General features: G+C 49.4%; 2 protein-coding genes across 2 annotated transcripts; one reads left to right on the forward strand and one right to left on the reverse strand.

Moving 5' to 3' along the window:
• Positions 1–4,132: 4,132 nt before the first annotated feature.
• On the forward strand, positions 4,133–4,740 carry N0V96_001340 (uncharacterized protein; the record flags this gene model as incomplete). The annotated part of the gene is made up of 2 exons (XM_065756211.1): positions 4,133–4,504; positions 4,615–4,740. The coding sequence occupies 2 exons, from the start codon at positions 4,133–4,135 to the stop codon at positions 4,738–4,740; spliced, it is 498 nt and encodes a 165-aa protein (XP_065615451.1).
• Positions 4,741–10,847: 6,107 nt separating this feature from the next.
• Positions 10,848–12,240, reverse strand: N0V96_001341 (uncharacterized protein; the record flags this gene model as incomplete). Its single annotated transcript, XM_053192019.2, has 4 exons — positions 10,848–11,278; positions 11,342–11,828; positions 11,892–12,008; positions 12,070–12,240. The coding sequence occupies 4 exons, from the start codon at positions 12,238–12,240 to the stop codon at positions 10,848–10,850; spliced, it is 1,206 nt and encodes a 401-aa protein (XP_053050627.2).
• Positions 12,241–12,833: the final 593 nt, after the last annotated feature.

Here is a 12,833-nt window from a genome sequence, read left to right on the forward strand (position 1 = left end):
TGCTCAAAAGCTCGAGAGGTTGGATTATAAGGTAGTTGCCCTTACCTTGGGATATTTTAATGACAAATCTCTGCAGTCAGAAGGGTCTATTGACCTGGGATCAGGATCATGTCGATTGTAATGTCGAAACAGCGTTTACCAACCTTCACAACAGTAGTTGCCCACGTAGTCACCATCTCCAGTGCATTTGAAGCCCGAGGGGCAGCATCTTGGCTGCGCTCCTGTGCCACACTCGACAGGTGCGCTCGGCGGACATGATCTATCGTTTCGAAGCGCCCATCCTCCTTCATACGCGCATTCTTGCGCGAAAGACGCATGGACCGCGATGGATGCCGCGGTCACAAAAGTTTGGAGGCTGAATCGCCATCGATTCGCGTCGAAATCCATGGCTTCGAGGTGCAAGGACAGGACAAGTTTCCTGGAATTATGGTTGTCGCGGGGAGAAAGTTGTGAACAGGGTTCCCTGAATGGGACCAAGATCATTAAACATTAGCGGGAAATAAGTTCGGCTGGAAGATGAGATCCGCAACGCCGCGGGCCGAAGGGGCTTTCGTCAAAGGATTCAGCTTATGGGGACCTGAAGGGTCAGCCCTGCGGGTGGCTGCATAATTGTCGTCCTCCATACGAGACGAAGCTGGTGCAACGGGCCGCTGGTTCGTCGGTTTAGCGGGTTGGATTCTGGCGTATGGCACCATTGGGTGCAAAGTCATTTCTTCTTACGCGCTGCCAAGCGTTGGCAAATGAGACCTTACTGCCTGTTTTGCCCTGTCCTCCCGGTCTAAGCCATCCCGAATCAGGGAAGTGATCACCGAATTGACCATTCAACTCGCCAAAACACAGCAAACATGGCCGTCAGATTTTAGGACGGTGGAAACGGCCGCTAAGCCTGACTACTTAAATTTTGTGGTGCCGCTGTTGGAGTTGTCTCCGAATTGACCGCTTCCTCTTTTCAGTTGAGACAGAAGGGAGGATTCATTTGCTGTTCTGTCGCGTCTGGTAAGAACAGTGGAAGCTTATTTTTGATACTCCGGGCCTGCAAATAGTTTGCAGTGATAGCTGCACTGTTTGCGTTCCCAAAGTAAGTGTCTGATTTCTTGTACACATGTTTTCGTGCTTCTGAGGCTGGCATACTCCTCCGCGCAGGCGTACAAAAGGTGGTGTGGGGAAGACCCACTGGACGGGAAGCCAGACGAATACCTTATTCTTATTTTAATTGTCATGTCAAGGTTGCCTGTGAGGCTTCTTTTCGACCTGATTACATGCGACCTCACTAAACATCATTTGTAGTCACCTCCACAGTCCGGACATGTAATACCCAGTGAATGAGCTAGTGAGAGAAACGTGCTTCTACGATGAGTCCCTCTGCGACGCAGCCGTGCCATAATCCAGGCAAGAGGCCCTAAGGAGATTGTACGCTTTTTCAACTGCTATCTGATGGATGATAATATCATCTTGCAATGAATAATTATCAATGCTGATTTTCATGACAGCCATCTGGGCATTATGATAGCATACTACACAAAATTGTTTTCTGCTGACCTTGGTAATACATTATATCCTTACTTGAGTGGTGACTACTCTCCTGAAGATATCTTTGCTCGTGCCATGTTTTCGAGCTTTGTGAGTATGACTAGAAAATGATGTGGTCGGCGACAAGCCACTTTTACATAAGCATTATTCTTGACGCCGCCATTACACAAGCAAGTAATCATTACGATGATTTGGGGTGTAGATATCACAAGTTCAACATAGGATGAAAATCTTTGGATTTGACTTGGTTCCTGTGGCGAAACCCTGATGACTTGACCTCTCGCTCCATTCCCACACAACATATGGTGCGTCATCTTATTCTCCGCCGCTAACCTACCATATGACTCTGCTGTTCCATCGCGTTCTCTAAAGCTTCTAAGCATTCCTGCTTGCGAAAGTTTTCCGCATCAGGCCAGCCATGCTGGCGATAGATATTCTGTAGTCTCTCGATTGAACCGTCCGATTTTGAGTTGGGTGTTGAGTATACGTCAATGACATCCGTTGGACTGGTGGCGATAAAGCTCAAGTTCAGAAACTGATCTTTGAGGACTTCGAAGAATCCCTTCATCGTCCAGCGAGAGGCATTATCGCGCCAGTCTGCTTCATCATCCGGGGCCCACTCGTAAGGGTCGTCGAAAATTTGAATGTTGTTGTAGGAGGGATTATTTGAGATCTCGCCTGGACAGTCGGGCCAGTAAATTACGCCAAGCTCAGTATCCAAAAGAAAGATAGGATTTTCGCGGCCACCATCCGTGAGACCGATCACATGGGCAGGTACATTGTCGCAGATGTCAGGGCCTTCCGAGACGAGCTTCAAGCTTTTGCCGTCCATGTTGCGTTCAAGAAGAGCGCCGACATTTTGCCAATCAGCGAAATAGCACCAAGGAGCGCCTTGAGCCTGTTCTAGGGGGTTGGTGCTCGGGACGCGAATGTAGGGTAGATGGCGTAAAAGGGAAATAACTTCAGGTGTCTTTTTCATGTCTCGAAAGTTTTCCGATGAAATGGTAGGCCAACCTTCAACTGGAGGATGGATGACAGCGTCTTCAGGGAGATACATTGTCGTTAAAAAGCTGTAGTAGTTGCGTATCAATGCTATGCACTCGTCGCGGGAGTAGCTGCAGTCGGTGAGTTCGGGCATTTCCGCAGTTTTGAATAAGGCATAGGCCTAGGAGGATCAAGGTGTGTTTAAAGAAAGAAAAGATCCCGAAGGCAAGAGAAGTTGAAGCTCGCTTAAATGGTTCCATGTGTTGCTGGTGGGACATCCGGTGACACCTCGATAATATGGCATAGCGTCAGATTCATACAAAATGGCACAGCTTGACTAAGGTTCGGCGGTAGAACCCTGTTGGGGTGGCTCTCTGAACTTTGCTTCCCAAGGCTCATTGAAGCAAATATCACTGATCTTCAAGGTGTCAAGTCGGATCCCTTCTAGTTTTGGTTTTTACAGGTACGATGGGCTATCAGGATACCCGAAAGGTATACCCACTTACCATAGCTCTATACCAGTGATTGGAGATGTTTGTCCGGCGACTGTTGAAATTCGACCTATAGGTCGAGAGCTGAAGAGTGCCCTTCAAATGGTGAAACTCTTTGATCTTGCTACCAGTCGGTATGTAACCTTGATATACCTTGCAACCGAGTCTACTTGGCCAGCACGTATTAATGCGCTCGCTGAGTGTTCCAAGTGGATAGGTCATCAGTTTTGGGTCGCGTGATCTGTCGAACCTAAGATGACAACATTTTACAATAATATGGAGTTTGCGTCTCGGAAAACCACAAAAGATACGCTATTGTCCACTGAAGCTCTATAGATACCCTGGGTACAACAGGTTACAATGGTTTCTGCCGAACCTTGCACAAGCCCCAACTCAAATTGGCCCAGACGTAAGGCACTATGAAGTACATGTGATGTGATAGCGTAGCTCTCACGGTCATAAAACTTAGGAGTAGAATCCAGCTCTGAACCAGAAAGGTATTTAGACCATAACTTGACAAATTGTATGACTTTACAAATCAGCAAGGCATGAAGTAGACTGGAAACATTTCTTCATTCAGCAAAACCATTGACTGCAGTAATGAACTTTGACTACACCAAATCGTCTGATCATGTTGGAATCCCTAAGGTACCAGACACAAGTCTAAGCACTAGCAGTCAGCTCACAATCCATTTGAGGACAATTGACTAATATCCTTCACAAGAACGAAAATGAAATTAGTTCATTTTCTTTCGTGGATAGCAGTAGCTGCTCCGCATCCTTTGCTCGACAAGACCACACGAGTTGACGTCCTACACAATGTCACCATCAACATCGCAGCACCACTTGGAATCGATGCTACCCCTTCTAGCCAACAAATCGAATGTCCTATACCTTGTGCTAACCACACAAACACGAACACATGGACAGAATATGGATCGATTGACCACCTACGTCGCTGCCAGGAACCCATGCTTATTGCACCATTGTTTCCCGACGCTCTTGCCAACCTAACTTCTACTACTACCGTCTACGGCTGCTCGCTCAATTCCAGTCGTCCAGTCATAGACTGGACATCGGAGTCACTCGCGAAGAGCTCTCAATTTAGTATTCGGCAACCAGATGGCATGTACTCCGCATCCTGTGAGTCTACCGGCCAAGAGGTCGAGAGCAAAGTCATGGTAGTTCGAGGCAACGATGGCAATGACAATTTCAGTAGGCGGGACTTCCTTCTCCTAGGCCGGTCAGTAGAGAAAACGCTTGCAGATCCCTCCAACTGCCCTACGAAAACTCTCTTCGCCCAATCTAGAAGCATGATAGTGAGTATCTATAGCGGAGGCTCCTTGGCAAAGTCAACAATAACATCTGCATGGAATGCAATCTCGTATCTGCCAATCGCCGGCCATCCGACTCAGATGCTCGTCGAGATTTGCGATGACAGTCGAGGACCTGAAAGGATCTTAGGCATTGCAATTGACATTGTCGAAAACCGCGAGCTGGTTGAAGATTTTACTTTGGGTTGGAGTCAAGGGAAATGTTTCGCGGGCCCAAAAAACGCAACCGTTTTGCCTGGCGTGAAGGTTCATGAGATATCTGATCCTAGCCTCAGATTTTCACGTCCTCAGGTTCCGCGTCCTCAGATTCCTCGTCCTCGGCCTTCACGCCCTCAGCCTCCGCGTCCTCAGCCTCCGCGTCCTCAGCCTCCGCGTCCTCAGCCTCCGCGTTCTCAGCCTAAGCGTCCTGGGCCACCTCAACATCAGCCTCCGCATCCTGAGCCTACCTTCCAACGTCGCGAATTGCAACGATGTATATCAGGCGAAGATCGCACTTTGAATACTGGCAATCTCTGCGAGTTTTCTTGCGAATACGGCTTCTGCCTAGAATCCTTGTGCGAGTGCACCGCCCGAGGTATTCCATCACAGGTTCCGCCTGAGAAAGAAGTCGATGTCGTCGCCTGGGACGATACGAACACGGATCTTAATATTCTTTGCAAGTTTGCCTGCAAGTACGGCCATTGTCCACAAGATATCTGCACGAGCCGTATCGATGGACCAGATACGAGTGACATCGACATCGTGGTGACCGACCATGAGGACCCTCTCGACTATGTCAGGCGCGCCAAGAAAAGCAATGCGAAGAATTGCAATATATACAAAGAACCTCGACACTGGGACTTCCAAAAGACAAGTTGCGATTCCATCTGCAAGCCAGAAATTGACCAAGCCAAGAAAGAAGGCAAAATGTATAATGCGTTCTGCCTGGGCTTTTGGCCAATCGACAAACCTATCCCTTGGCAGAAGATGGGCCCAGATACGACAATTGCTGGAGGGACATGTGAATGCAACAACCCTCTGGTGAACGAATTTGCAGATATCGTCTTGGATGGCATGCCACAGATGGCTCAGGTAAGCGTTACTACACCATAATCAATCGGAGCAACACGAAGTAAAGATGAAACTCACAACCAACATTACAGATTTCATGCTATATTATGATGTCAACGTTGAAATTAGTGCTGGAGATTGGTGCAGAATTTATTCCTGTGGTAGGCAAGCCAATTAGCGCTGGTCTGGGTATGCCCTTGCCCTTCTCTCATTATCTCTCTACACCTCCCGATGCCTTTTCCATCTCCTATTCCCCTCTTATGAATCTGAAGCTCATACATCTGGTTAGAAATTGCCAATACGGCTGCTCAAATGGCAGCATATCTTTATCCCAAGGAAGAAGACCCTGAAGGCGCTTTCTCTTGGTGGCTTCAGCCATGTGGCGGAACAAATTTGGTTCCGGAAGACATCAAAAAAGTATATGACATATTGAGCAACTCACCTGCTGGAAGAGACCGATTCGATAAGAAGAAGAAATCGGATAACCTCAAACAAGGCAGTGGCAAAAAGGGTGACAGCAATAACCCTGACAGGAAGATTCAAAAAGGTCAAAAGTGCCGGGTTCCACCAGCAAAATCTACCATGCGACTTGGTCCTGCTAAGAACACGTTGAGGCTGCAATCATGTGTCAACGATGCGACGAGGAGAAATGACCTAGTCGTCACATCGGTTATCTATGCACCCAACGCCAAGCCAACGCTTGTGGAGAAGGAGTGTAGCCAAAAGTGGTCTCAGGCTTGCTTTCATTACAGTTCGGCTATCAAGGTAAATCCGCAATGGGCCACGCTGACCTGTCCACCTGAAGCTGCGACGACGATGTGGCGTCAAGGTGGCAACGCAGTGCCGGCCTTCAAGAACCAGCATGCTGGCGCCGGTTGGTTGGAACCAGCCAACTTAAATCCTCCCGAAAGATGCGACCGAGACGAATATCCACCTGCGTATCTCCTGGGTCTCCAGGACCCGGCTCGCCTGAATTCTGGGCAGAATATACAAGGGCAATTGATTCGCTATATACCCAGGGAAATGAATCGAGGAGCAGGAAGCATGTGGAAAGGAATGTGTATGGGGTCTGCAATCAAAGATATGTCAGATTCTGATTACAAGGCCAAGGTAGACGCGGATCGCAATAAGAAAATCAGCGTAGTGCGAGTTGGCCTGACGCGAACTGAGGCGGCTGTCACGGCCACGGTTCGGCCAGAACTGGCCATCAACAAATGGGGGCACGCCGCCAGTCCACCAGCGAACGATGGTCTGGATCTCAATACTTGCTGGCCGAAGGGCATTGCTGCGGGGGACCCGGGCTTTGCCCTATTAACATTTGATCCATACTACAACACTCACCCGCGACCATACAATTACAGTCTACCATATGTCAAAGGTTCGAATGGTTCCTGAAACCAGTTCAGACTGATAATCTCGACATGGAAGAGCATGGGCATTGAAAGAGGAATCATTTCCCAGCACGCACATCGTATGCACGCGAGTTGGCATATTCAGTGCCTAGTTTACCTTTTGATACGAAGAGTTGGTGACTTAGTTACTTAGTTGGCCTTGTTATGGAGCAGATTTGTTTTACCAAATAGTTGTTTTGCGATTTGGAGATTGTTTCGATGCCCGATCATCTGCATCTAGTAGTTTAGATATATTACTAAAATTATAGAAGCTCTAGGAGCTCAGTTACGTCGATTCAAGCAACTTTTGTAAGTGATGATAGGAATGCTGATCTATTGACTACTTACTTCAGGTGTTTTCTGCAGATCACCACGATGGATAATTAACCCATTGCAAATTGAAATGTTCATTACATGTGACAGAGTTGCGAGAGCCGGATCGAATTGGTCGACTCTCAGTCAGCCAGTCTTGAACCCCCACTGAGCAGGAAATTATCTTGAATTCATATCATCCCATGAAGACAACGTATGTACAGGCTCCTCTGATGGCTCAGCCAGGCGTGTACACCCGCGCAACTCTTGTCTGTCTTGAATCGTAATGTATCCCCCCCCTCTCTAAACGCCTTGTTCAATAGAGTTCCCAGGCTAGAAATTCCGACCATGGTTAGATCATGAAGTACCCGTTTATACCCGGATTCTCATGCGATATAAATGCAGTTTTATAAAAGCCCCCGCTTTAGATAAAGAAAAAAGACCAGAAATAAAACGAAAAGACCGAAAATTGGTGGGAGAGGGGAAAATGAAGAGTCTTTGGGTCGTCGAGACAGGCATGCTTTGCCCCTTTCGAGCTGTATGGTACAACGGATCCGAATCGCACCAACAGCATGATTAATTTACCCTTGCCCTGCATATCTGATTTCTAGTCCTCCCAAATACACAAAACCAAGAAGCTATCATATGCGATTAGAAAAGGCAACTAATATTCTCGCAAGATCAGGGAGATGAAAAGGTTTCGTACGAGAGTCAAGGCAGAATGGTTGATGGATCACAGGCAATTCTCCGGCATTGAAACTGGGTACTTATGCATGCGAAAGATGTTGAATTGCCCACGAGAAATTTCTGTCTACAAGACCGTGACCGATTTGAGAGATCTAGGCCCACTCCACCGTTGACGCCTTGACGGGTAGAATTGAACAGGTAGGTAGCTAGGTGCGATATCGATATTTTTGCGGATAGACACGATGCTTATAACGGGTGAACAGGTACTTCCTTATAATAGTACCCTACCTACGTACGGAGGACAGTATGCGCCATATTCATTTATGTACAAATCATTAGGCCCGTTGCAAAAATTACAGTTGTCCTCCAACGCTATGTGGATCAGCTGGGGAAATCTGTAGAGATCTGATGATTGAAACCTACTCCGTACTTAGGTTTCCTCCACCAACACCGGATCCGAGTTCATTGAGGCTGAAGAGGAGTGAGGACGATGACATAGTGTCGACTAGGCCTCGTCAGGGTAACCCGGCCGAGACAAGGAGGATGCGGGGTGACCAATCCGGTTCTTTACCGCGCTGGCACCGGCGAAGTAAGTGGGTCGGGCGGATCCGGCGGACCGCGCTCGAGACACGAATAGTGCGCCTTCACACGACCCCGGCAAATTTTCCTTATCTGGCCCACGCGGAGGCAATCCATTCGATATTCCAACTCCGTGTCAACTGTCCATGCAGAGATCAGTCTATCACATCTAACACACAAGCATTCGCTTCTTCTGCTGCCCGTTCCATTGGGATTGGTCTAGAACTTTGCCTCATTTGCTCTCCCCTTTTATCGGAGGACGGTTCAACTTTCGGGCTTTCTTGGCGCTTTGTCTTTCCCCTCTCTCTCTCTCCCTCACTCACTCACTCACTTCAACGGGCCCGGCCGGCTCTCTCAGCCATGTCAACGAAACCCCGCCGTACCCTTGCGGGGCCAATCTTCCGCGTCCGTACGGGGTGCCTGACGTGCCGCGGTCGCAAGAAGAAGTGCGACGAGACCAAGCCGCGGTGTCGCGGCTGTGAGCGGAACCGCCTAGAGTGCCGCTGGCCCCCAACGTCCTCATCCCAGGCCACCGCCGCTGCCTCTTCCTCTCAGGCTACCCAGAGCGGCGGCACCTCGCGCTCACCTCGGGAGGTAGGAAATTCGCCAGAGAGCACGCGGCAGGACGATGTTCAACCTACAGCTCCTTCACCATCAGGGTCCACGGTGGCATCCCAGAGTCCCCAGCATCTCCCAGATCGTTCAGTCAATTTCTCTTTCGCATCACATATCCAATCCTCGGAATCACCAAGTGCAGCCACAACGGACTCGAGTCCAAGCCCGGCAACTCAGATCGTCACGACGGACCAGAGTAGCGGAATCATCGTCCCTCCCCAGACGCCAGAAGAACACACAACGACTGCCATTGGATTTCAAGACCCTTCCGCCTTTTCGGTCTTTAACACGGAGGACCCGGACGATGGCGAGAGTACGGATCAGATGGTACACTCACCAGTTCAACCAATGTCGATATTCAGAGATCACCATGTGCCGAGGTCGATGAACTTGCTGGCTGGAAATCAGGATAGCAATTCGCTCGAGCTTCTCAGTCACTACCTCAGCGCGACATCGCTCAGTATGGCCAATGGATCCACGGCAGACAACCCTTTTACCGCACAATTGATTCCTTTAGCATTCAGCAGCGATCTCGTCTTACAACTACTCCTTACGCAGAGTGCCGTACACCGAGCAGCAAAGTCTCTAGTCCCGACAGATCATATCGCAACCAAATATTACAACCAGTCGCTACGGCTCTTTCAGCAAAACATCTCGACGTACATGGGTGGACAGCATGGCGAAGAAACGCTGATCCTGGGCATTGGTGCTCTGATTCTATGCTTGGTTGAGGTATGTTGTACAATCACGCTCGCAATTGAGTTCACTGTGATATTGATACCCCTTGTAGACTGCCAAAGGTGACGTGAATGGAACCATCTTCGACCATCTCATGGCAGCCCAGTCCTTGATCTTGCCCTTCTTATCTGCGAATAACACCTTTCTACACAAGACTTTGAAAGACTTCTTGACCGAATACTACATCTACACAGCGACTGTCAGCATGATATCCATAGACGCAAGACTTGGTGATCAACTGTTCCTCAGCAACGATCTCATCCTCCTCGCCACTGAGCTCGTGGCATCCTCTTACATCGGCAGTCTATGCGGATGCTGGCTTGATCTGATCCTGTTAGTGCCTTCGATCTTCGACCTGGGGCGTCGGATAATGAGTCACATGGACGAGCCTGATTGGCGCCCATCAGCCGATGACTTTATTCTGTTTTCGCAACTACAAAGCCAGATACTCAACTGGCAGCCAAACCCCATGGTGACTGAGAATGTTGCCTTGGCTGGATACATATACCAGAAAGCCTTGTTGCTCTATCTGCACACGGCATTACATACACTCTCTCGAGAGGAGCACGGACTCCAGGCAATGGCCATCCAAAACGCCCTCAGCGGAGCTCTCTCACATCTAGCACAGCTAGATCCCAGCGTCCGTATAAACACGAGTTTATGTTGGCCCATCACCATCATCGGTTCGTGCGTCACAGATAAGGGACAGCAAGAATTCCTGCATGAGAGGTTGGGCCATATGTTTGCCACCATTGGTCTGGGTAACATCCGACAAACTTCAGTCGTGCTGCAGCATCTGTGGGACCACAACGAGGTCATGCCGGCGGACATTGGAGCAGGTCCTTGGCAGGTTTGTCGGGTCATGAACGAGAATCAGATTTGGATTTCATTTGCGTAGATGGAGTGGGGACATGATCGATATGAATAGCGGCGGTGTTTACGGGGCTAGCGAGCGTGCGAGTGAACGAAAGATGACGGCGACTGACAGAACCAGAGCCTATTTTCTGACCAACATGTGTGTACATTTATGGACGGGTCTCACCAAGAGCGGGCGAATATGATACCATGAATCTTTTCTTTACACTCTGAAGGACGAAAGCTTCCACTATTTGACTGTATTATCAAACTAGGTACCATTACCACCCCTTCCAAGGAACCCAGGTATCTACTACAACATCATTCTCATCTACAACATAGTAAACATAAAAGGCCGCAGCAGTGATGCAAGCATGCTGGACATTGAGGAACACCTTGTCGCTAACGTTAAAATTCGCCTCCACATCTCTGCGCTCCGGCTCAGCAGTCTTTGAACCCAGTGCCTGAACTTCACCCAAGATACCGTGTTCCTGAGACATTCGAACAACAGCCCAGTCAGGCTTGCCGACAACCTTGCCGTAGCCTGGGTCCGGGCCAGCCTCCTTTGATAAGGCGATTGTCCCGGCGTTGATGAGAGCCTCGTTGCGCTCCGGGTACACGCTGCAGACTTCGGAGAGGACGCGGATGGCCTGATCCTCGGCTCCGATAACGCTGGTTGCGACCTGTTGGAGATCGTTTGTTGGGAAGTTTCCTAGGAAAGCCTTGTGTTAGTCGTGTCTCTTGTCTGCGGTTGAGGTTGGCGAGAAGTACATACCGGCGTGCAACTCCAATGTGACGTTCTCAGGAATCGCTGCCTTGAGAGTGCCGACAACATGAGCCGTCGGCGTAGCCCCCACAGATAGGGTGAGTTTTCTGTCACCAGTGACCAGCTTCGCCGCGCTCAGGACACTGTTGATCTCGACCGTAAGGAGATCCTCCACTTCTTGTGGTGTGCGGCACCCATAAGAGTGGCCTGCGTGACAGTAGAAACCCTTGAGAGTGACGGCTGATGAACCATTGACGCGTTGAATCAACTTTGTGAGACGATCGCTGCTCAGTGGAAGACCGGCGCGCTTGCTGCCCACATCGAGCTTGATGTAGATGTCCCAGGGTTTGATTGTACTTTCCGGATTCTTGGCGGCAAATGTCTCTACTATTGTGAGCTGCTTCTCATGGTCGATCATGAGCTGCACGTTGGTGGACTTTCGTAGGTCTTCCAGCAGAGGGATGGTGCTTGCTGGAGGAGGAAGCCCGTACAGCACCTAAAAGAAAATGCCTCAGTCCTGCGATTTTTTGTTGTTCTTTACTGGCGTATCACAACAAACCTCCTTGAGAATTCCCTCTTCTGCCAATGGCAATAGCCCACGGATTTCTGACAATGTTGATGCTACAACTCTCTTGTACTTGCCATTGCCCAGCATCAACCGCGTAACTTCGAGACTCTATGAGTCAGTTAGTCATGACTTCAAATGCTTCGGAATGGAAAATAAGTCAATTTCCTACCTTGAGGGTCTTAACATGAGGTCTCAGTGTGACTCCAGCCTTTTCGACATCCTGATGCAGCCTCTCAATATTTTTCTTGATGGTTGGCAAGCTGAGAACAAAAGAGGGCGTAGGCAGGTCAGTGACCTTGGAGCCAATGAAGGAGCGGTGGCTCTGTAACGAGTAGTCCATGGTGCCTGGCAACAGTATGGAAGTATGCGTGCTGCAACGGTATGCTTCTAGAAAGACTGCCGACGACTGAAGAGACAGCATGCTTTTCTCCAAACCTTGTCACTTTCCCGCGGACCAGTCGGAGTCGACTTGTTGACATGGGCAACTCTCTCTAGGGAGGGCGGCCGAGAGGGGAGGAATGAGTCCGACCGAGATAGCCGAAAGCGGCGCTGGGCAACTGTGGGGCATCTCCCCGCTCCGGCGCCGGCAAGGATTCAGCGCGGAAAACATCTTTATTGGCAGAGTTGCCCGTTTCCCCGTCATCGCTTATCGTCGGTTGCTCGATGCCGGAGAGATTGGCTGGCATTGCATCGGCACATGGACTTAGTTAGTTGATGACTTTTTCAAGTCACAACTTGTAACACGGTGTTAGAGATCATCTCCATCGTCATCGTAAGGGATCTTGTGGAGCGTCCTCATCAGACAAGGTTGCCACACTACTGAGATCCCTTTCAAAAGTGAATTTTCGGCACCACGTCCAAATTGCGCCGAGAACTAACATACTAACTTGGCCTCTAACTTGGCCGTGACAACTAAGTTTCTCAAAGAGATGG

Source organism: Colletotrichum fioriniae, assembly GCF_027942845.1.
Source record: "Colletotrichum fioriniae strain IMI 355084 chromosome Unknown scaffold_1, whole genome shotgun sequence".
NCBI classification, from domain to species: domain Eukaryota; kingdom Fungi; phylum Ascomycota; class Sordariomycetes; order Glomerellales; family Glomerellaceae; genus Colletotrichum; species Colletotrichum fioriniae.